The 25,330-nt window shown below is 42.8% G+C and overlaps 1 protein-coding gene across 43 annotated transcripts in view; it reads right to left on the bottom strand.

Annotated features, from left to right (window-relative positions):
- Positions 1 to 25,330, bottom strand: part of TRDN (triadin) — a 1,868,677-nt gene that overhangs the window by 672,037 nt on the left and 1,171,310 nt on the right. For all 43 annotated transcript variants that reach the window (XM_069234794.1, XM_069234791.1, XM_069234779.1 and 40 more), the window contains one exon: positions 11,853 to 11,903. In XM_069234794.1, coding sequence (XP_069090895.1) covers positions 11,853 to 11,903 — 51 coding nt within the window. The remainder of the gene's footprint in view (positions 1 to 11,852; positions 11,904 to 25,330) is intronic.

Raw genomic sequence — 25,330 nt, forward strand, 5'->3', positions numbered from 1 at the left:
ACTTGAAAACATACCTATTACACAAATCACATAGCAATCATCTGAAAATGGAATTCCATTGCAATGAGAAAGTCACAAACAAAGCAGCAGCATCTAGGTGAGGATTTTTCAAAGGCTAACTCTTCAAGTATCCTTTGGCTGAATATTGCAGAGTATCATCTCCCTAGTTGTTGCCAAAACACTTAACTCTACACATTCTCAGAACCACAGTACATTGTACAGTCATAGTCATTACATCACATGACATCCTTACACTCATTAAAAGTAGCTGTTGACGAGATCTTCCCGACAGTCAGCTCCTTTCTGTTCACCACTGTCACCCTCACTTGGCATTTCAGGATTCTCACCCTGTGGCACTCGAGGCTCCACCTCTTCTGAGATGTACAGTATATTCCTCCATAGGGCAATGTTGTTGAGCATGCATCATGCCACAGTGATCTGACACACTTTACCAGGTGAGTAGAGGAGGGTTCCATCAGTCCAGTCCAGACAGTGGAATCTGGACTTCAGGAGTCCAATAGCCTGCTCCCTACCAGCCTTTTTCTTCCATGGGCTTCATTGAAGCCGACTTCCCCTTGTGTATTTGGATTCCTCAATGGCGGTAACAACCAAGGATGGTTTGGCTATGCAGAGTCTCCTGTTAAGGCATGAGACATATGTGCGACAATGAGCCGCCAGACATTGCACACACAAAATTAGGACAGATGTGACTTACCAACCAGCCAGGCCGCCGTTGAACCCAGATAACGGACACAGACCTGTGAAATGTAGAGATCCACCAAGCACACGACTTGCATATTGATGGAATGGAAGTTCTTTCTGTTGTGGTGTACTTGTTTAGTGGCCTCCGGAGGAATCCAAACCTACATGTGCACCATCAATGCCTCCCACCACATGTGGGATAGGTGCAAAACTATAAAAGTCAGCCTTTACATGGGCTAATTCCTCACATCAGGGAAACTGGATATAGCTGTCCAGGTGTTTCAAAATTGCTGAAAGGATATCCTTCAACACCAGACTGGACAAAGGTTGGGACATGCCGGCTGATAGGACCACTGTATTTTGGAAGGACCCTGTAGCTAGGAAGTGCAAAACTGACATGACTTGTGCAATGGGTGTTATGCTAGTTTGATAACTAATAGCTGGCATCAGATCTGGCTCCAACTGACAACACAGGTCCACTATTGTTTGCCTATTCAGACAATATAGCAGGATAATGTGGCACTCTTCCATTGTCTGAAGGTCTGGCAGTGGACGGTAGACCTGAGCTTGTTGCATTCTGCCTCTCCCTGTTATGACAAGACATGATTTGTAACATTAGTCAGTGTATTCACAGCAGCAAATATGATGCATGTCAATGATATCATGTGACAGGGCATTTCTGAATGGATAAACATGGCAAGCAGTATAGATCACAGCTGCATATAACACAAAGGTCACATGTGGACGGCATGGATTTACACACACATGTGGTCACAACATGTATATGGACTAGAGTCAGAGATGCGCAACACAATTGACCTTTGAAATGTGACTGGGTATTCACTCCGCCAAAATGCGCTAGTTTGTCTACTCATTTGCCTGTTGTGGAGGTCTGTGTAGCCTCAATGGCAGGGACAATATGTAGGTATTGGTGGCCAGTGCCATATGTTAGGTTCAGTCTCATTGTGTTGTGTGAGGTTTTTGGGTGTCCTAGATCCTACTTGTGTTGGATGCACATACCATCCAAGACATTGGGATTACTGCCATCCACTGCCATCTCTTTCCTCATGATTGATGTAAAGGTCAGACAACATGTATGCTGCGTGACAGCATGAGCTGTGTATGCCTGTTGTATGAGTCAGCTGAGAGTCATGTGAGCAATGTGCATAGTGCCACAGAAACTTCAAACTACTTGCTGAACTATTGTTTGGAAGGCAAATCATGACTCACTGGGCCCTTTAGGTTGCCACACACATGCCAGATTGCTGTTGGCTACATGATGTACTGTCATGCATATAAGTGATGGGAATTGAGTGTCATGTAGGTTCTGTTAGCTCAACCTGCAGAGCCCAGGGCCTGTCACATGTATCTCCCGTTATGGGACTTAGTCCAGGTTGTGGGAGAGTCACTGTGGCTATACAAGTGTGGCACTCTCCACACTCCCTGTACCCCAGCAGATCCTTTCTTGTGGCCTACATGAGGATCTGGTGGCAAATCCTGCCCTGCATGCCTAATTTCTTTGACTAGATAAGGAATGTGTACAGAGGTAAATAATTAGTCTAGTCCATATATACACTTAGCATCATTGTCAGTGCTTGTCTTCCACTCATGACTGGTCTCTTACTCTCACAACTCTTTTGTCACCTTACCACAGGTCATATTTGTCCTGTACAGGCTCATAGCATAACTGACACTCCCACAGTGCAGAAAGTGTGTGGATTCCTAGGAAGCCATGATATGTGACTCAGTAGCTTGGTCACACAGCAGAAACTGTACAATTCATGCCTTTGTTAATTGGAAGCAACCAAACACAAATGATGAACAGAATGGGGAACCAACCAAACATTCACCCCAACTCACAGATCTGGGTTTAATCCATCAATTCTTTTGTTCACCATGCCACCCCTGTATGGACCCAGCCATATGCAAATTCAGCATGGGCGGGGTGCCCGTCGGACCATGACCCCCTAATGGCCAGCATTCGCATGGTGGCCTCTCTAGAGCTCCATTGGCACTTTAGGGCAGCACAGGGGGAGAGTGCAGGGCATATTCCTGTCTGTCACATTGCCAAGTGAATGTGTTAGGTTCTGACAGGTTCCCCTGACGATTAGGGATGAGCTGTGGGTCACACAGTAGATGAGTGATTGTTTGTGTAGACATCTCATGTGTTGTATATTGATGTGCCTTGCCTATTGGCCCAGGGACCTAGGAGACAATGGTGTACAATCCACAAACCACTTGCTCTCCAGGAATGACATATTTCTGTGTACATTGGTCAATCAAGTACTGTCTGTTGTTGTAGTGGGTGTACTTTCTATGCAACACACCACTACTCCTCACAGGCTAAAGGTAAGAAAGTGATGGATCACTGTCCTCAGCTGTGTGTCTGGGTAAATGGGTATATTGGCATCTGCCACCTAGGGGCTAGTTTTCTTCAATATATGATGGGTGCTGGTGCCTCACTGCAGTCTGTAATGTGAATGTGGCCATCACACATGTGACAGAGCCTACATTGTACTTTGGCAACAACTATAGATCAATATCTTCCCTTGGTAAGTGTGTAATGACCGTTGACATGATTTATATGCCATCACTGTTTTCAACATTTCTTGTGCTTATATGTCAACATGTGTCCCTTTCTGTTTTGAAAAACATTTGTAAGCTGCTGCTTCATTCGTGGTCTACCTATGTTGAAGAGATGATGTCTGTATTCCCTCACATATATGGGCATGGCAAACTGTGTGTTGAATAGGATATTTGCAGATGTCGTACATTTAATGGTGTGCCACAGACAAGAGTGTGACACCATAGTTTATTGGCTGACACATTCCCTCATGCATATAGCATATCATTTGGTACGTACAACTGCTGTAGCAATGAGGGACCTGACAGTTAGGCCTAGAGTTTTGATCCATAATGTGCATTTCTGTGCCCTTGATGTGGCATTATGTGGAAAAGTGCGCTGCACATGTGTAATGGTTTGTGACCTGGCTGTTGGTATGCATCATGGAGTGACTTGCAGTTATGTTTAAATCATGTGTGCTTGGGTACAAGCATTCATCCACAGACAGACATCTGGGTCTGCATGACTATAATGGAGACAATGATGTAGCTCCCAATTGGACAACATGTTGAGGGCCTTTAACAAGTACAGGGTCCATTTCCATGCCACATGTGTGGCCTGCCTGAGCAACATTTGTGCTACCTCCATGACTCCATTGGGGCAAATGTCACTTGGTGAAGTGTGCATAGTGGAACTGCTTCCTGTGTGGCATGAGTATTTCCATGTCACGTTCTCCACTTTTGTCATCAACATGGCAGGGTTTTGAAACATCATTTCTTATTTTTGGGTTATTATGTATGTGAGAAATAGATGTGTGCATGACCTTGTGTTGGATCTGTACAAATGCACTTGGCATTGGCCTATTATTGTATGACAACAGTTAACTGAGGTCTGCTCCATGGGGCAAAGCTTTGAGGGTGATGAAGTTTCCTACTTGTTAAGTGGTTTCTGTGTGTTGCGCTACTTCAGCCATGCAATTGTAGTTTTCTAAGATCCTGATTTTCCGGTGGACAACTGTTGACAGTTCAGATGGCATGCATATGGTATAGCACATGCATGGGCCACTTAGGTTGAGTTTGCTGCTGGGGTCTACTTCATATCATGGTAATGTTTGCTAATCAGAGCTGTTGTTCAAGTGTGATCATGGACATGTGATGACCCTCTTTCTCTTTGTATTTGCAGCATCAGCACTGGCAAGTGAAGGAAATGGGGCACAGCTGAGTGGGGAAGCATCTGGCCATGCAAGCTTGGGCCAAGACACCACTGACACAGAGGGACCCAATGGCCTAGAGGGTGAGGGGAATACCACGGGGGAGTCCAGACCATCCTCTTCATCATTGTATTTTTCCTCATGTGAATACTGACTAGTGGTGGTGGTCCCATCAGGGCATCCCCCTCTACTATCTTTGTCTGCCACCCCTGTTCTATCACCACCTCCCTGTTGCTCCCTACCCAGTTGGCCGCGTCCACTAACTCGAGAGCGTGCGAGCCTCCTTTGCCACAGGCACATCTGCCCCAGCCCCTGTTAACCTTGTTGCTCTAAGTGAGGAGGCTATTAACTTTCTGAAAAGTATGTCTGTGGGTTAGACAGCCATTCCTAGAAGGCATTCATGGTGCAATGTCTGGCCTACAGAGAACTTTTCAGGCTCTGACCTCCATACTGATGGCAGCCAGTCACCCTCCACCTTCCACTTCCCTCTTCCCAATCCAAATCCCTCCTTCCCCTACCTATCCAAAGCACACAGACCAATCCACACGCATCTACTTCAACACACAAGAGAACCACACACAGACACCAAGCAACACAAAACACACACTTGCACGCAAGCAAACAACAAACACCCACAGACACAACAGTCACCACTTCCCCAGACACCCCCACCATCCCCAGCATAACATACACAACGTCAAGCATACCCACAGGCACCAACACAACAGTCAGTGACACACCCAGCATGCCCACAAACACCACACCAAGAGAGACCCAGACATTCACCACAAACACCATACCCACAGACACCACCCAAACAGACTCACCCACACAACAGACATCACCCAAACACAAGTATACCTCCCAGAAGCATGCACCCACAACATCCACACTGACACAGCAGACAACCACTCCATCAATCTCCAAATCCCCACCCCCTTCTGTTGACCATCCATGTGTCCTTTAGAAAGTTTTTTTTGTTTGACTTTGCCTTTTCCCCTGTTCCATCCACCCCGTCCCAAAACCAAGAGGCCCCCACCCACCTTCCAGCCCCTACCTTCCACATCCAAGGTCTTCTCTGACCCCAAACCGCTGTTTTCTGGGGTATACATTTGTCCTGCAATTCCTTTCCTACCTTTGTGTTGTCCTGAGTAACTTGTGCTGTGTCCCTACAGTTGTGTGTGTTCCAGCCTGCTTGCTGATTCATTTGTTGTTGTTTGCAGAATCTGAGTTTGTGGGCAGTGCTGGTGTTCTCAAGACAAGGGTGTATGATAACTGTATGCATATGTGGGTGTAAATGCAATGGTGGTGTCATGGCATTGTGTACTGTTTGGTATGGTAAGCATTTCATCTTGTATTGTCCAATATGAGCAGGTATGGTGTTAGACGTGTCCCCCTGATATGGATTATGTATTCATCTGATGTGTGTTAGCTTGAGTTTTGTTTGTGCAGACATGGAATGTGTACAATTGTGCTACCTTTGTTTGCAGTAGACTGTGCATGTGTCCATTTGGCTGTGTGTACCTCACAGCTAGTTCATGTAGAGGTATGTTCCATGCAGTTGGAGTTGTATGTGCTTTGTTGACTTGCATTTCCACATTGTGCAGATAGGCATGTCATTTGGGTCTAGTATTGTTTGTGCCAGAGATACCTGAAAGGACAGTTCCTGTGCAAATGTTGTTTTATGGACAGTTGCAAGGTGATATGTGTCCCAGTGCAACCTCCTTCCCTGGGTGTTCCTGCTGACTCCATCCCTATTGTGCAGGTATTGTAAGCATTCTGAGGTTTGTATATTTGTCTTTATAACTATTGTGCATCCCATTGTCCTTCCATTTTGTTGCAATGCTGGTGATGTGTGTGTCCATTGTAGGGTTGTTTACTGAGAGTGTTGCTGGTGTTCCATGACACATCCATACATGTGTGTTGAATGTGACAACAGTTCATGGCACAGTAGGAATGTGAGTGTGTGAGTTGTATTTTTAGCTGTGATGTCTGTGTGTTGTTGGTGTTGTGTGCGACAATGTTGTGTACACCTCACTGTCCCTGTGTCTGAGATAAGTGGATGTATGTTTTTGTGTAGTGTTGCAGGGCAGTGTGAGTGACCTGCCCAAAGTGGGGGGGGGGGGGTATTGTGACTGTGCATGTGTCCTTCTTGGTGTATGATTCGAACCCAGGACAGAGTGGCACGTGTACTTGGTGCCTGTAGTGTGACCTCCATATCACATGGACGATGGCACAGCGATCTGTTGGAACAGTTGATAACACAGCAGGTGTGTGTGCTTACTACGGTCAGTTGCGTGCACAGCAGCCTGGAATTAGGGCTTCATCGATGAGCAGCAACAGCGGCAGGACATGTGTGATGGGCTGTATGGCAGCACCGGATATATGAGGCTGCCTGAAGGTGAGTGTCTCCCTTTATAGTCCCCATTTTGCCTGCTGGTACATGGTGGGTGGACTGCTGTGGTGTGCAACCTCATAATGTGTCTGGGGGCAACACAGGCTCTGCTGACCTGTTTGTGCTGCCTCGTGACCGTGGAGGTCTGTGCTGCCTGGCGGTGTAGGCAGGACCGTGACGGTCTTTGCTCCATAGGCCAAGGTGACTCGTAAATACGGCGGTCTGACCACCAATCGGATGGTGGCCGGTCGGCCGAAGCCACCATGGCGGTCCGCTGACCTCCAAACTCGTAATGAGGCCCTATGTTATATAAAGAACATTTAAGAAAAATACAATATATAACACCTCTAGACAGCTTTGAATGAAATAAAAGAAATGGAAAATCTAAGAGCCAAGCAAAAAATATATATGATTATATGATGGCATTCAAATCTATTTGCCGTAAGTCACAATAACCAGGCTTGTGGAAAGTATACTAAACTAAATAAGCTTTTACAAAAAATAAACACATACTTGTTTCATTTACCATCAACTACAAAATCAAATCAAAAGATAAGTCCATACAGGAACCTGAGCAGCAGGCCTGGATGGAATTTCACAAACGTTAGCGCAAAGGGTGAAGGACTGAAGTGTTATTGCAAATGATACGTGAAATCAGATCATAGGGTATATTCAAACCTGTTTTCATAGCAAGGTTTCAAGCATTCCCCTCAGTCCTGCTAACTTTGATTTCTGAACCTAAGTGTAACAGAGCAGATATGCACAATCTGTGCACCCAGGTATGTGTGTTGACATATTAAGGGGCGTGCAAAAGGGGATTGTTAGTCTCTAAACAATAATTCCATAAGAAATTTGTCATTAATCTCTCCTAGCTGCAAAAACTTTTATGTAATTCCAGTACTAGACATGTGTCTTAAACTGAGGAAAGATAATGAATGTGTATGAATGTGTTAGTGTCTAAAAAATACTCACCTGTGCGTGCAACCAAAAGGGGTATTACTAGTGTCTAGGAGCAATAAATCCATGAACAGTTGACATTACTTCACTCAAACTGCAGCAACCTTTTTGTAATATACCTGTACTGGACATAGGGGCATATTTATACTCAGTTTGCACCATTTAGTGTCATTTCATTATGCTAAAGCAACGCAAACTTAACTCCATATTTATATTTTGATGCTAGACATGTCTAGCGTCAAAATAATGGAGTTAGCACCTTTTTTTGGATGCGTGAACCCACCTTGCATCAATGAGATGCAAGGTAGACATTCCCGTCCCAAAAATGACTCCAAGCCCGTAGCGCCATATTTATCCCCCACTGCAAAAAAGGCACACGGGTGGGAGGTGGACCTAAATAATGCTGCTAAGCCTGCTTAGTGCCTTAATTTAATGTCTGGGTCAGACCAGGCATTAGGGGACCAGTGAACCAATTTGCAGGGCCAAACACCATGGAATGGGCCCAAAGGTGCCCACCCTAAGCCCCTGGAACACCCCTACCCTCACCAGCGAGACATCAGAGGACAAGGGACCCCATCCCAGGTGAGTAAGGTAAGTATTTTTTACATTTTATTGAAGTGCCAGTGGGGACCCTAACATGGGGCCCCCCACCTGGCACTGGGTATAATGGCCATGCCCAGGGGACACTGGTCCCCTGTGCTGGCCATTCGGGTGGTGGGCATGACTCCTGTCTTTCCTAAGACAGGAGTCATTTTTGGTTGGTTGTGCGTCAGGAAATGACGGTAGGCTGGTTACTGTCATTTTTTGTTCCACAACCTCCTTTTCCCATACTGCCACCCCCACCCCAACCCCCACCTGGCTAGCGTCTTGTTTTGTGATGGTAACCCAGGCTTAGCGCCGGCTTGCACCATGCCTTAAATATGGCACCCGGCTGATGCTGTAGAATGGCGAAAGCCAGTGCTATACTTTTTGATGCAAAACTGCGTTAGTGCAGTTTTGCGTCAAAAAGTATAAATCTGGGCCATAGTTTGCAGAACCAATGATAATGAACATAATTTGTAGAAGCAAAGATAATGAACATGTATACTTACTAAGTAGGAGCTGGTAAGATAAAAACGAGAACTCAAACAACATAGATTTCACAATGTCAAATATCAGTTTATTGTTAAAGTAACATAGATTTACTATTCTTAACTCCACATCTCCAATAGAGCCAATAGAGACTGACACACGATGGTGGTTCTTGTTGCCCCATAGACACACACCCTTTCAGTCAAAGAGCCCCCCTGGTAAAAGATGTCACAGTGCATCTCAAAATCCCAGCAGACACCATCAAAGAAAGCAACATACACGAATGCCTATTGCTAGTGATGATTAGCATGTTAGTTTTGTCCACCCTGGGGGCCGGTGTAAAGTTGAATGGCTCTTTTTTGGCTAACTAGATGTGGTTTGCACATGTTTAATTGTTTCTTGCAAGGGGGCAGCAGAGTGCACAAATAGTTCGGAAATGCACTTCAGTAATTTATGGGCAGCAGCATAACAAGGGTAAGCTGTACACAATTTCATAACAACCTGTAACTTTAAACTGCAACCGTAAATCAGATGGAGAATACAAACATGCGTGGTTTGTTGAACTCAAGCTACATGAAGGGACAATAAAATAGGCCAGGGAACCAAAATAAAAGTGCCCCCCAATGGCGAACCAGGGAGCTTAAAAAGTGGCCCAGATTTGCAAATGAGGTCAGTTTTGAACTTGTAGAGCCACATTTTATTGGTGTTTTTCAAGGGATGAGATATCGCATGCATTTGCGTTTGCTGCAGACAATGTTTGGGGTAATATCATTGTATGTACTTACTATTTTTGTTTCTGCCAACGGCTTGGTAAGTAATTGCACAAAAACTCAAAACAATTATAGTTATAATCCCCATATTTAAAAAGGAACGTCTTATTAATGATAACCATTTGCCCCTTGCTAACACCTATACACACTTGGGGTTCCTGTGTCACAATAAACTTACATAGATGAAAATGAAATGTTATAAGAGAGAATATTGAAATATCTGTAAGTATGTTGGTCTGATGTTCAAATGTCATTCCCTGTTCTATCACTCATTAGGAGACTGTGCCCCTAGCTAATTGTGGAACTACTAATTGGCTGATCTCAAAAGAGACCCGATAGATAATTTGCATGCCTTTTGGTGGAAGAAGGAGGTGAAGGCTCCTAAAAGGATCCCACTGTAGATACCAACTCAGATTTGGTCTGCCCTCCAATCGGGCAAAGGCAGTGTGCATGGTATTGGTTTGGCTCCATAAGGACCAAAGTTGGACTTCGGCCCATACTTCATAAATAGACTGTGCTCCTGATAGTAACATTCCAAACTGGAATTTCGGATGCTGTGGCTTGTTATGCTTTAATTAAGCAAATGTTTTGATGATAATTCCTGCCTGCAGTTTTCGAAAATGAAAAGCGGTTGGATAATTGCTGACGATGTCAAGGCAGATTACCTTTCACTATCCAAGAACCATTCCTGTGCAGCATACAACATAACAGGGGCACCATCATATCTTCACTTAGGGAATGATGGGAAAATACAAGCATCCTTCACTTGCTTTTGATTTGGGCACAACATATTATTTGGTCTATGATTAAGTGGACATATATTCCACATGCATACACTGATTGGAGACTCCAGAGACCACTGACATCACTAAACTGACTATCTTGTGCTTGTTAGAATTAAACCTAAAATTATCTCTTTTACATATCACAGATATGTACTCTGAAAATTATCATATTTCTGATGGATGTAAAAGAACACTTCATCACTCATAGGCATGTCAAATGTTTACATATGTTCGTTTCCAGGGGTGTGAATTGTGTAGAAAAACATTATTTAAGGTTTAAATGTAGAGTTATAATGAGTGTACATGTTTTTAAATCATTTTTTAAACTGAAATTAAAAACTGTTTTTCATGGGGCTGCTTCTCGGTTTAACAGGCAGAGTATAACGGTAAAAGACTGCAATGCAATTTAGACGTTAAACTTCCAGTAGTCAAAAGTAACGGAATTCCAATCATATATTTTGGTATTGTTTTCCCAAATAAATGTCATTACTAGGCTGAAAAAAGCAAACATCCCTCTGTTGCATTCAATTTAATTTGTAACCACTAATAGAGGAGATAGAGGAGATCTACGTTATATTCTCGTTGAGCCACCAAAATCTCATTGAGGCTGTTGCAGTGTTTTGAAATAAATCTTATTTACTTTTTAAAACAATGGGAAAGCAACGGTAAACGCGCCCACAGGAAATTGCACAATATCCTCATAGATCAAAGCGAAAAAGGTTGCATTAAGAATGAGAAGTGCACAGATCCGGGGGTTCAAGTCATCCTACCATGGTTAAATTGGTAAAGGACCTTGGGTGAAAATAGTCCCTTAGTCCTCAAATGTTGTGTGGAGAAGCAAACTCAAGTTAGTGAAACATAGATGAAATACGGTAATTACTATTGACATTCCCCATTAAGAAAGGTTACTGTCGTGAAGTGGTCGAATTTTCCACCTAAAATTAAAATAATTATGTTTTTAACTGAACCTGAAATGTGTAAAACTGATAACGACTATCTGCTACATAACTCATAATCTGAGTGGCAATGTAACACTCAGCTAATTATGCAGGAGTTTTTTTGTCCTCGAGACTGAAACATAGTTTTGACCAGCCATATTTTGACATCTCGGAATCACCAATTGTCCCTGCAGTTACTTGCTTAAGGTCTTGAATGCATGGCAATATATGTTCTATCGGCTGTGTTTTTTTATTCTAACGGCTGCGATTCCCCAGAGACTATTCACTTGAACAGTATTTCCATACTACTGGTTATAAATGCATACCTACAGTATTGCCAGATGGTATTTCCAAAAGAGAATTACAATGCTGCAGAGCTGTGGTTTTCCTTTGGCAGTCATTTTTATTAAATACGTTTTTTTGGATTTTATTGACACCTTGAACGATTACTTTAACAATACCTTTTTTCTTAATGGCTGGTTTTGGTTTCACATCTTTTTCTTTGGAAGACTCTGCAATAAAAATTGTGCTTCAATTAATATATGTTAGCTAAATCCCAATTCGCTAAATCCCAACAGTGCACGAACATATTGAAAGGCCTGAGGTAACACATAGAAACAGAGGAGGAATTCATTTCAGTGGATTTAAATCTGCCCTTGCAAAAGCGATTAAAGGCTTCATAGAGAACATCGAATTTGCATTCATTATATACTAAGACAGATTGGCACTGATCCATGGAATGACACTATAGAACAAACCGATGTTGTAATAACCTGTCTTATGATTTTACAATATATCTGTTATCCCCTCTATAAAAATTAATTAATGAGAAAGTTATTTTCTGACCATCTGGTTTAATACATATTGAAGGACAAGGAGAGTTTGAAATATTGCTGAAACTGGACACTCATTCATTCATTCATTCAAAATATTTATTCAACACAATTACAATGGCCATAAAATGACATACAACACATCATCAATTGACATAAAACATTAAAACATCTACAATAAAAGAAATAGTTAAAAATGTCGAAGCACCCCTATTTATGTTCACTACAATATAATGCATTTCCTGAGATATTTGCCACTCCATAAAGTGCAGTATTGAAACATACCAGAGGGTTTTCAAGTGCAAATTTAAAGCATTAGGCAGTTTTATAATCCCTGATGTTCTGTGAAAGGAACATCGAGTTTAAATAATGTCACTTCAAACCCTCATAAAACCACAAAAGAAAATAAAGGGCTGTGTGCTGTGTATCGAGACACCGTCACAGGGGCATGGAATCGTTACTAATGGGCGTTTTTTTCATTTCAGGGAAGGCAACTAAGTGATGTACAGTGCCTAGCTGCATCTAGTTAAAACAAAACGACTGTTAGTCACCCAGATCAAATAAAATTGGCATCCCTCATGCAAATCGTTCGACATATATGAAACAATTGTATGCTTTCTAGATTCTTCGTGCATTCTACATTCCTGTCTATAGACGCTTTGATTTCACACTTCTCTATGGATACATGGGGCATATTTATACTATGTTTGCAATGGATTTGCGCCACTTTTTGCTACACAAATTCAGCGCAAACTTCACTCTATATTTATATTTTGATGCTAGACAGGTCTAGCGTCAAAATATTGGAGTTAGCACCAATTTTTCGATGGGTGCACCTACCTTGCATCAATGAGATGCAAGATAGACGTTTCCATCTAAAAAATGGTGCTATCCCCATAGCGCCATATTTATCCCCTATGCTAAAATGACTCATGGGTGGGAGTAGGGGATAAATAATGGTGCAAAGCTTGGTTTGCACCGTTATTTAACGCTTATGTCAGACCACATGTTAGGGGACCTGTGGACCCATTTCCATGGTGAAACACTATGGAACGGGCCCACAGGTGCCCATCCCAAGCCCCAGCAAGGCCTCCATCCCAGGTAAGTAGAGTAAGTATAAGTAAGTATTACCCCTGCATGGCACTGGGTGCAAAGGCCATGCCCAGGGGACCCTGGTCACTGTGCTGGCCATTGGGGTGGTGGGCATGACTCCTGTGTTTTAAAAGACAGGAGTCATGTGGTATGGATGGTTTTGCGTCAGGAAATGATGCTAGACTGGTTAGAGGCATTTTTTTTACCTAAACTGCATAATCTTTTAAAGAGGTCGGGCGATAATGCTTAAGGTCTACTTTTATACCCTTCTTGAAGATGGGAACAATTGTGGCATGAGACCATGAAGCTGGGGGACTGAGCTAGCAACAGCCTTCAGAGCGGTCATTAATAACAGAACCCACAGATTAGGATTATCATCAAATATGCCACATCAGGGTTAGGTGCATTACCACTAGGACACTTATCTAAGGCTGCCTTTAAGTCAAATAGATCCTCTCTCACTCTCCCTCCATCCCTCGCTCTATACCGGCATACACTTATCAAATTAAAATCTCCACTTATACGAGTTGCCGAAAAAAATGAGGCATCACATGTAATGAGTCCCCATATTTACACGCCAAAATATACCTGATGAAAATGCTCACATTTTCATTTACTTTAAAGGATGGATGAGGGTTGTGTGTAAAGTTAGTAAAATATAATTATATTTAGATTAAACTAGCATTAGGAAGAAGGATGTACTGTGCCTCAGTACCAATTGGCATAGCAACATTAACATGTTCCCTCCAGCTCCAAAGTTTAAACACAGAATTGATTTAATTTTTTGTTTAAGTTTAAGCATATGATTAGCACAAAGCTAGCTTTTCAGAACATGAAATCACCTTACACAGGACGTTTTCATTGCAAGGGGATGATATGAAACACAAGGTAATGTACCTAGAATAGTATTCTATGTAAGGTCTAGTTGTGACTAGTTTACAGAACCGAGTATGTCATTGGAAGTGTTATGTAAACATTTAATTGACAGAGTATTTGGTGGCACAGCTATTTGCTTTACAATACTGGTGCTTGCACAATTAGTCATATATGGATTGCCCTTAATTATGTTTTAGTCGTATGGCAATAAAGTACCTTATTTTAAATTTAGGGGATGGCATACTCTGTAAAAATTATATTCTATCTGCCAGGTCACGAGTACAATAGGCAATATTGCACTTGTATTAAGGGGACGGGATATCTGCCACTTTTGTCATGGAGTATCCTGTCCACCAAACTCTAAATAAGGCCCGTAATGATTTGGCCATAATTTCAAGTTAAAAATTCAGAGGCTGAGATTAGGAATTAGGTTTCAGTTAACCAACCAAGGGCCTCGCTAGAAGCACCCCAGTATTTCATCTGGAATTTGACCCCGAGATTTTAACTGTTAAAAGAATCTGGAACATCAAAGAGAAACATCAGGAGAAAGCATACAGGATTCTGAACGGGTATATGAATTGCCACATAATTTTCTCCTAAATCTCATAATCAGGAATGTTTCAATACCACATAGCTACTGATGACCTGATATTTCCATATCCTTGGAATATTAGCCCAAAATCCACTGAACTCGAAATCCTTGTTTGTGGGTCTCGTTTGGTTAAGGTCTACTAGGATCATTAGTACATGCATAAATCTGCTTCCATTCACAAAAGAAGCTCACCCAACCTATCTTGTTTGGACAGGGGGTAACCTGACTGGCAACCAAAGACCTAATTTATAACAATGTCGATTAGGAAGGTAGCTGCTACGTGCTTTCACACCCAATGTACTTACCTTTGACACAAGTTTTTGTCGTTGTAGTTGTGTAAATTGGGCTTGAAAACTATTGTAATTGTTAATTTGGCTGGCCTGGTAATTTGTTAATTTTAAATTGGTTATGAACCAGGTTGTTAGCTCCAGTGGACTCCTGCATGTGGACTCCTGGTGAACTCCTGCATGTTTAAATACAAGGTCCTCTATGTGTTTTAAATTGTTTTGCTGAGGTTTATAACATATTAAACAGATTTTAACTTGACCAGTGGGTAGGGTTTTCTCCTAGGAAAAATCTAGCTTTGACAAAGATTTCATGGCTGTCAATTATAGTCTGGGCAGTGCTTTAAAGCAAGTTCCTAGAGATCAGAGTACTATTTCAACTTGTAGTCAGGCTTATGCTTTGGCATTAAAAAAGAGAAAAGCAGCTGTTAAAGATGAGAAATGGGATGCAATAGTTGTTGCTTGGCAAGAAAAAGACCAACAGGCTTTCTGGAAGGCGGTGCAAGCAAGCTTATCTTCTGTACCATTTACAGATAAAGTTACTGTTCGTATTACTACTGAGGCAGTAGTTCTCTGCAGTACTTCTCTGCAGTTTATTCAACCAATGACAACATGTCGGTTGATGAGGGATAGTGTGATTACTCCTTATGCTGTAACCTTAATTTTGATGTCAATAGAGTTGCCAAAGCCATTTCCTTACCCATCGAAAACTGCTCTGGGCCCAGAAGGAGTACCCTTTGATTTGTTTAAAGAGTACCCTGGGTTTTGGTCTCCTGGGCTCACCAGCATTTTTAATGCAGTTTGATGGGAGGGTACCCCGCCATCATGGTGCAGGTCAGTAGTTATTTCCATTTTCAAAAAGGGTAATGCCCATGACCCCAGGTGTTATCAACCTTTATCTTTACTCAACTCTACAACTAAGATAATTGGTAGAGTAATTCTGGATCAACTCCTGTTTTGGGCTAAGGAGATAAATATTCTATCCCATCTACAATATGGCTTGAGGAAGGGCCTGGGGACTATTGAACAATGCCTCAACTTACATCTTATAATTGTCAAATACAAATTTGCAAAAGGTGTCCCCATCCATCTTGCATTTATGGACCTTGTACAAAAGTACCATCTTTCTTGGCATGTTACCCCCAAATTCTGCCTCTTTGTCAGTGTTTTTTTATGTCTCACTGGGATCCTGCTAGTCAGGACACCAGTGCTCATCGTTTGTGGCCTATAAGTGTTGTAAGTATGCTTGACTGTGTCACTGGAGTTCTGCTAATCGGAACTCCAGTGCTTATGCTCTCTCTGTTTACCAAATTTGTCACCATAGTTTAGTGACTCGATATTCCAATTCAGATTGGCACACTGGACCCCCTTATAAGTCCTTAGTATATAGTACCTAGGCACCCAGGGCATTGGGGTTCCAGGAGATCCTTATGGGCTGCAGCATTTCTTTTTCCACCCATAAAGAGCTCATACAAACACTCTTTCAGGACTGCCACTGCAGCCTGAGTGAAATAGCACTGTTGCACAGCCATTTTCTCTGCATCAGGTAACTTATAAGTCACCTATATGTCTAACCTTCAGTTACTAAAGGCTAGGTGCAATGTTACTGTTTGTGAGGGCACCCTTGCACTAGGAAAGGTGCCCCCACATTGTTTAGGAACAATTTCCCCAACTTCGTGAGTGCGGGGACACCATTATAAGCGTGCACTACATATATGTCAATACATAAATGTAGCTTCACAATGGTAACTCCGAATATGGCCAAGTGAGGTGTCTAAGATTGTGAAATTGAATCCCCAATCCAAATCTGATATTGGGGGGCCAATTCCATGCACCGTGGGGGTGCCACCATGGACCCCCAGTACTGCCAAACCAGCTCTCTGAGGTTTCCAGTGTAGCCCCAGCTGCTGCCACCTCACAGACAGGTTTCTGCCCTCCAGGGGATCGAGGAGCTCAATCCCAGGAAGCCAGAACAATGCATTTCCTTTAGGAGAGGGGAGCTACACCCTCTCCCATTGGAAATAGGCATTACAGGCATGGGAGGGGTATCCTCCCAGATACTCTGGAAATGCTTTGAATGGTACAAACTGTGCCCTCCTTGCATAATCCAGTCTACACTGGTTCAGGGACCCCCACTACTTACTCTGGCATGTAACTGAACAAAGGAAAGGGGAGTGTCCATGCCTCTGTCCATCACCACCCCAGGGGTGGTGCCCAGAGCTTCTCCAGAATGTCCCTGGCATTAGCCATCTTGGATTCCAAGGTGTAGGGATGCTCTGGGAGCATCTGAGTGGCCAGGGCCAGCAGGTGACATCAGAGGCCCCGCCTCAAAGGTGCATTCCTGGGTAGGTAGCCAATACCCCTCTCAGGGCTATTTAGGGTCTCTCCTGTGGGTGTTTCCTCAGATTCGGTTTGCAAGACTCTACCAGCACTCCTCTGTATCCTCTGCTTCAGCCTGACCATCAGATCAACCGCAGACTGCTCCAGGAACCGCTGTAACTACAACAAAGTATCCAGGAATGCTCCTGTGACCTGCAAATTCAGCTCCAGCCAGCAACTGCATCAGTTTCCAGGTTGTGCACACGCTGAGGACTGCCTGTCTTCACCCTGCACCAGAAGAACCAAAGTAATCTCTTGTGAACTCTCCTGTCGACGAGCGTGATCCTTGGAACACAGGTGGTGACCGAAGTGATGCTGACTGTCCAAAGGTCCAGCTGTCCAAATTTGGTGGATGTAAGGGCTTGCATCCCTATGTCAGGCAGTGCCCCTGTGCATCTCGTCCTCTGCAGCTCCTTGGGCTTCTGTGCACTTCTTCCAAAAGTTCTTCATTCACAGCATAGCCCAGGTCCGCAGCACTCTAACCTGCGATTCTCAGCTCCTTGAGTTGTTCTCCGGCAGCGTGGGAACCTTCTGTTTAGTGGTGCGATGACCGCACCTTGCAACTCCTTTGTCTCCATGTCCTGGGACTCCCATGGGTGCTGCCTGGTCTTCTGAGGGCTCTCTGAAGTGCCAAGAGCCCCCTCTCCCTCCTCAGTGCAAGTTGAGACCCCCAGGTCCCTCCTGGGTCCGGGAAGCTCCTCTTTGACGCAAAACATGTTCTTGCGTGAGCCAAGGCTTCTTGCCAAATCCAGTGACACAAACAGCCTTTATCCAACAACTCGATGTGTAACATCTCCTGCACCAAGGAGGAACCCGTAGCTATCTTCTTTGGTGCATTTCTGTACTTTTTTTTCCAACCAGAGAATCCATTTTTGCACCTTCTTCCAGGTCGGCAGGGGCTCCTGATCTTCCTGGACTCTTCATCGACTTCTGGACTTGGTCTCCTCTCTCCACAGGTCTTCAGGTCCAGGAATCCATTGTTGGTTGCTTGCATTCTTGCTTGGTTCTTGCATAATCCTTCACCACAACTTCTGAGGAAACTTTCTGTACTTTACTCTGGTTTTCCGGGGCTCTGGAGTGTGGTACTTTATTTACCTTTGTTGTTTTCTTACACCCCCATTGCCACTCTACACACTACACCTGCTTAGGGGGGAATCCAACTTTTGCATTCCACAATTTTTTGTATATGGTTTGTGTTGCCCCTAGGCCTATTGCAATCTATTGTGTTTTTCACTGTTTGCACTACGCTATGACTGTTTACTTACCTGATTTTGGTTACTAGTGTATATATTGTGTATAATACTTACCGCCAGAAGGAGTATTGCCTCTAAGATATTTTTGGCCTTGTGTCACTAAAATAAAGTACCTTTATTTTTGGTAACATTGAGTATTGTCTTTTATTGTGCATAAGTACTGTGTGACTATAGTGATATTGCAAGAGCTTTGCACGTCTCCTAGTTCAGCTTTGGCTGCTCTGCTACAGCTACCCCTAGACAGCCTAAGCTGCTAGATACTGCTTACATTTCACTAATAAAGGATTACTGGACCTGGTATAAGGTGTAAGAACCTTAGGTACCCATCACAAACCGGGCCAGCCTCCTACAGACCTGTCAAGTGCATTCAAGTGTGTTAATAGGTCCAAATTATGGACTATCCTTGTGTCCATGGGCCTTGAGGAGGGGATGGTTTATTTACTTATATTCCTTCATCAGGGTCTCTCGGCTTCTGTTAGGTTTGGGAATGATGGGGAGTGTACTCTATCCTTTAAATTCAAACGTGGAGTATGCAAAGGATATGTACTTGCCCTTCTCTTTTTGCTTTATACCAATGGTCTGGAAAATGTATTGGAAAATGCAGGGGTTAATGTGTCGGGAAAAAGGCTGTGCGCACCTTATTACATGTGGACAACGCGGTTCCTCTCCGCAGGATGGCCAATGGTCTTAAGACTTTAATTTCCAGATTTGTGACCTTGATGAAGGTGCTTGAGTGAGAGACAAACTTCACTACAATCTTCTCAATTATGTGTGACCCTAGAAAAAACAAAATCAGAACTCTAAATATAGGAAGAAGGAAAATGGATATGGTGAGTTTCTACCCATACCTCGGCTTAGATTTTGATGATGACTGTTCTTGGTCTTCCTGCCTCAGAAGCAGGATAGCATGTTTTTTCTGATTCTGTTGGCATCGCCTTTTCCCTTGCCACCTGTATTGGATAAAAACTGGTTGCTCCAATCTTGGAAATTTATAAAAGGAAGTGCATACCAACTGTGCCATTTAGGATAGGAATTTGGGGCTGCAGAGAAGTTGGGGTGATCCAGGTGGAAAAGAATAGGCTTTGCTTACTCTACATTACTGCTTACCTAGAATTAGGGTTGGATATGTTCAAGATCTCATTAATGCAGCTCCTTTGAACCTTTGCATTTCAATACGGGTGAATACCAAAGCTGAGCTTAACCGGGCTATTATAAGAGACAGCCTCTCTTGCGACCATGGTCTTGAAATATCGTGGTTAAAGTATATTAGAGACACTTCTCTGGCATGGGGCTGTGTGCATTTATTTGAGAATACGGATGCAATAACAAAAAAGGTTAAAGGAGGGGACATTCCTGCACAAAAACAATCCTTTTTTCATCTTTCTATATGTGCTGCAACATTCTGCAACACACAAAGAAAGAGAAAAAAAGGAGAGATAGTGATGATTCTCCTTCTTGCATCTCCCTGGGGATGCATACGGCTCTGGCGCATCCCCAGGTTTACAAGGTCTTGTAAATCTGGGGATGCATCAAATTCCTTGGGTGTTGCATGTAGGCACCTGGTCTGGCATTTCGAGCTGGAAGGTTCCAATTGGAGCTGAACCAAGACTGATATGCCTAAAGACTGTCTACTATGTTGCAGTAAGCAAAAAAAAAAAATGGTCTGGAATGTGACCCAGAGTGATTGCCAGTGGCAGAAATTCGTACAAGCATTCCTTCCAATCACTTTGTTTTTTACCAGTAGATGCTTTAAGTGTGACAAGTATGCCAGTGGTGAGTCCCATGCCCACTGTGCCATAGGGCTCACGCTATATCTAACTAATGAAACTGAAAATAGGTTGAAACCAGTCTAGGATTATGTGTGTTCACATCTGCAGGGGACATGGTCTAGCATATTTATAATATTGACATTTTTGTGCCAGGTAGCTTGGGAAAACCATTTTGTTAGCTATTCCAAAACTGTATTACATTGTTTATAGATAGGGTGAACAGCATGGGTACGATCACACACGCCTGACCTGCACCCCACATCACATTTATTGGGTTAGTTAACTCTCTGTTTTCACCCCATCTTTTCCCATCAGACGTCTGTAAAATGACCCTGCTGTAAATAGATCATCACTCTCAGATGATTTCCAGCCATCTAGTCATGCATATGAACGCTTGTTATAAAATTCGATTTATCTAGTAGACTAATGTGTATGAAGTTGGCTGGAGAGCCATTTCAACCCTTCATATATATGAGTATGGTTTCCGATCTTCTCCATGACCCAATGATATTGACTCCTGCCATAACGGAGCTCAATAAAATATTAATGTATGAGGTCCCTATGTCAGGTTTCAGATCGCTAAAGTTCTCCCAGGATTTTATTCAGCCGCAAATCATTACCTGGTTTTAAACTGTAGATTGTGGCATAGGAACCCTTTATTAAAAAAAAAAAATAGTTGTTAGAGCTTGGTTGTTGCTACCACTAATCCATGACCCTTGTGGCAGCATAATGGGAACGTCTGGCATGAGAGGTGTAATAGCCACTATATCAGAATAAAGTTTTTCAAAATGCTTTTCCCACATTATTAGAGGAATTGAGAACTAAAATTGATTGGATGCATAAAAACTAGCAGAGCTACTATGTGCCAAAAGAATGATTATCCTTTCTGGATGTAGCATCTGTCATGTCTATCAGTTAAACTCATCCCATCATCAAGAAGCATTCCCTTAGTGTGGCAGATAGGTTAAATTGAAGTTCCATGATTTGAAGATCGGGACTGGGGCAAACAACATACACTGGTAGACCACTTTACACCGTATGTTTATTTTTAATAGAGGGTAATCAGTTTTCTTTCTGATCATCCCCCATCTTTAAATAGCCCCTGCAAAGTGAGTGGAGAGCGTGATGGTCACTGTCAAATCTTACTTTTACAATTTCCTCTTCTATATATTTGGACTCCACAGTATCAGATAAAATTTAGCCATTACATGCTCCAAGCCCCTTTGATTCTGTTGTAGCATATTATTGAATAGCCACAACTGTCCAGCATGATATGATCCTGATCTGTGGATGATATAGCTCAAACCTCATAAGGGGTTCAAATGGACCTTAAAATCTTCTGATGGAACAACTTGAGGAGATGGTTCATTATAATCCAAGTGTCACAAAGGTTCAAAGAAGGGGATTCTTTGCTAGAGGAAACACTACAGTTGGAATATTCATCAACCTACAATGCAGGCCATACAGTGGGGAGTTTCAGAGACCCAATAGACCCCACTAGGGTAACTCTAAATTCAAAATTGTGCCTCTTAGAGATAACTTAATTCATATTTTAAGGCCGTCAGATCATCTACTGATAGGGGAAGGATTTGCTGCCACAATGAAGTTTAGAAACCCTGATTTAAAAAATGGCTCATACAGATATGGTAGGTTTCAATAAATTCTCACCAATATTGAGCATGTAATTTGGTCATGAACATTGCTAAATTAAATGACAAATAACGTAAACTGGGGAGACCTTTCACTTTAAAATGGGCAGCTGTAGGCTAAGATTCCAAGGACCCTTCAGGTCATAAATGCTCAGTACCTACTTTATCAGAAAATTCAAGAATAAAATACCCTTGCTTATCAGTGGGGTCAGAAAGGAGCCTCAAGTAAGCAGCTGTTTCTAAAGGCTTTGCTAAATGAAGATTGCCAAGGATGATAACACCAGATGGTTGATGGTCAGTGAATTCCTGCGAATCCTGATATTTTCAAGGCTGATCATCATATTCAATTCACATGTAACCAATCTGCGGGTAAAAAGGTGAGTTGAATTTACATTGAACATCAGACCCATTACTAGGGAGGGTCAGCTGATTCAAAGCCACCAATCTTTCTGTAAGATTGCCTATTTGCCAGTACCAATTTAATGTAGGGAAATTGATCTCGTGCGGGAGGACAGCGCAAGGTCACTGAAAAGCATTGTATAGTGCTTCAAATTCAGTGTGTGAACCCATTCTTAAGAGAATTCTGATATTCATTTTCACTAGATTTAAGTTTAAGCACTTGCACCATATATACAACAGTGATGAAGTCAGAGGTTGAATGATGCATATCTACAGTTGACCTTTGTGACTCAGTTTCAGTATTAAGAAAGTTCCTACGTGTGTTGTCATCAATAAGAGAATACTCAGGTCTATCAGAGTTGGGTAAAACCTTTGAACGAGAAAGAAAATTAATATTACAGTGAATGTACAGGGCCACTTTCCCAGCTACCTTGTTATCAAAACATCTCATACCACCTCCACCCAGCCCTCAGAACTTATTCAGCTCTCTGCTTCCCTTTTGAGGCAGGGATAAACGCTTAGGGAGTTTTAGAGTTTGAGATGGGGCTTAAGTGGCGGGTGACTAGTGCCCAAGTGAGAGTGGGTAAAACACATCATTGCTTGAAACTGTTAATGCTGAATTTTCACTAATGAATAGTCATGTATTCTGAATATTGAATCAGCACAGAAAATGAGTTAACGTAGAGAAATAATGCACACATTTGAAATGTGCCTACTTGATTGTCTGTCAATATTCACGAAGTGTACTTATTAGCAGCTTATTAATGTCAAATGTTGCGCTCATGTTTGGATTATGTAGTACTATATCATATTAATGGTTATGTATTATGTATATGTTTTATTAATTGTAGGCCTTCCTTTAGCGAGGTCTTGGGCCTAGTTACACGCCTCATGTAAAGCTGCATTTCTTAAGCGAACTATAAAATGGCTGCTTAGAGAATTAAATTGTGATTTTCCATTCTATGGATGTCTGGTGCCACAATGCCCTGCGCGGTATTTACAAGATGGTGTTAAGACAGTTTTTGTGGCTTAACACCACCTTGCAAATACAGCCCATTCACACGTAGCCCCTTGGGTGGAAGGGGCGTGCAATGGATGTTGCTGTGGGCGTGCCACAGCAACAACCATTGCATTTTGATGTTGCCTCAGATTTATGAGTTTTCGTAAACTTGAGGCAGCGCCAACATCTAACGCCACCCCAGGGATGGCGCTAGCAAGGCGCAATGAGGAGGAGTACTTTTACTCCTTCTTGTTTTTTGCATTTTCTATGTGTGCTGCATTCTGCAGCATGCATAGAAAGGGCAAAATGCCAGAAATGATTGTTAATGTGCAAGAAGCCCTTCCTGCACATAAACAATCATTTCAAAATGATTTTTGGTACTTCTGTGTGTTCTGCATTGTGCAGCACACACAGAAGTGCCAAATCGATATTAGTGATTATTTATGTGCAGGAAGGGACACCTTCCAACACATAAACCATCAAACCCTTCAATGCAGACATCCTTGCAAGATGGTGCAAGGATGCCTGCATTGGCGCTAGACAGCTCAATTTAGCACCAGTGCAGGGGGAAACACATGCGTGCAGCACATTCTAATAAATATGGCACATCCCTACGTTTCTAAAGTGGCGCAGCACGGCGCTGCCAATTTTGGTTTAGCACCGCGCTGCAGCACTTTTTAGCAAATCTGGCCTTAGAAGTTTTATTACAAAACACCTCACTGCCCCCTACACGGAAGAGGGGAATTCTAACCAGGTGCCATCATACACTCCATGTCGCCTTTGCAAGTTTCTGCCGAGATCTGATTCAGGCTCTCCATCAATGTGGGAGAATTTGCAATAGACCAACAGACCTCTTCTTTACATACAATCTCAGGTAAGGGGGATGGGTTTTTCCCGGGAGACCTGGTGGGCACAATAGGGCTTACACTGCCATGCTCTTGTAGAGAACCTTAGTAGTGCAGGTAGGGATTTTAGTACATTATTGTGACAGTATGGTGGGACTTTTCCTATCTTTTGCTTTTCTTGTCACATCCTTGCTTTTATTATGTTTTATCATCCTCATAATTGCAATACATGCTTTTTTTTTACATAGAATGCAGTTGATTCAATAAAACTTATTCATCCTAGTCCTGCTTATTTTTTGCCTTTGTATGTGTGAGACATATTTGACTAAGAGAAAGGTGTAAGATCTGTTCCGCCACAATTTCCCTGAGAAATCTAGATGGCATGCTAAGAACTGCCACAAATCACTTTTTACTCTTGGGTACTGGTGAGGTGATGCTAGCTGTCTGGAAGGATTTGGCCAACAGTTGTCACATGGTGCAGGATCAGACCCAGCCCTCTGCACCGCACAGTGGTGCTGCCACCCAAATCCAGCAGTTTCGTCACTAATTATGAGAGTCTTTACAACACCTCCACACCTGAAGTAAAAAGTACCTGCTGAAAAAAGGACTGAATGGATCTTAGCTCCAGTTTGCATCAAGGAACTGGAACTGATCTTCAATGGTTAGATGGCTGACCTCCTCTTTGCCTGCTCATGGGAAAGTAGGATCCTGACTCCAAGAATGCTCAACTGAACACAGAGGATTTGACCCTGAGGAGGCCCAGCTGGCAAGAATGTTGATGTCTGAAATCTGCCCTGAGGACTAGGACTGCTGCAGGAGTAACTAGGACTATGGTTATTCAGAATTGCACTACTGGAGGGCTGGGATAAGGTGCTGAGGCTTGTCCAGGGAAGTCACCCCCAAGTATGGCAAGAACACCTGATGTGCTCCACTCTGAGCATTTTGCTGAACCTAAAAAGGGTTAATCA

This window comes from Pleurodeles waltl, chromosome 5 (assembly GCF_031143425.1).
Source record: "Pleurodeles waltl isolate 20211129_DDA chromosome 5, aPleWal1.hap1.20221129, whole genome shotgun sequence".
Lineage (NCBI taxonomy): Eukaryota > Metazoa > Chordata > Amphibia > Caudata > Salamandridae > Pleurodeles > Pleurodeles waltl.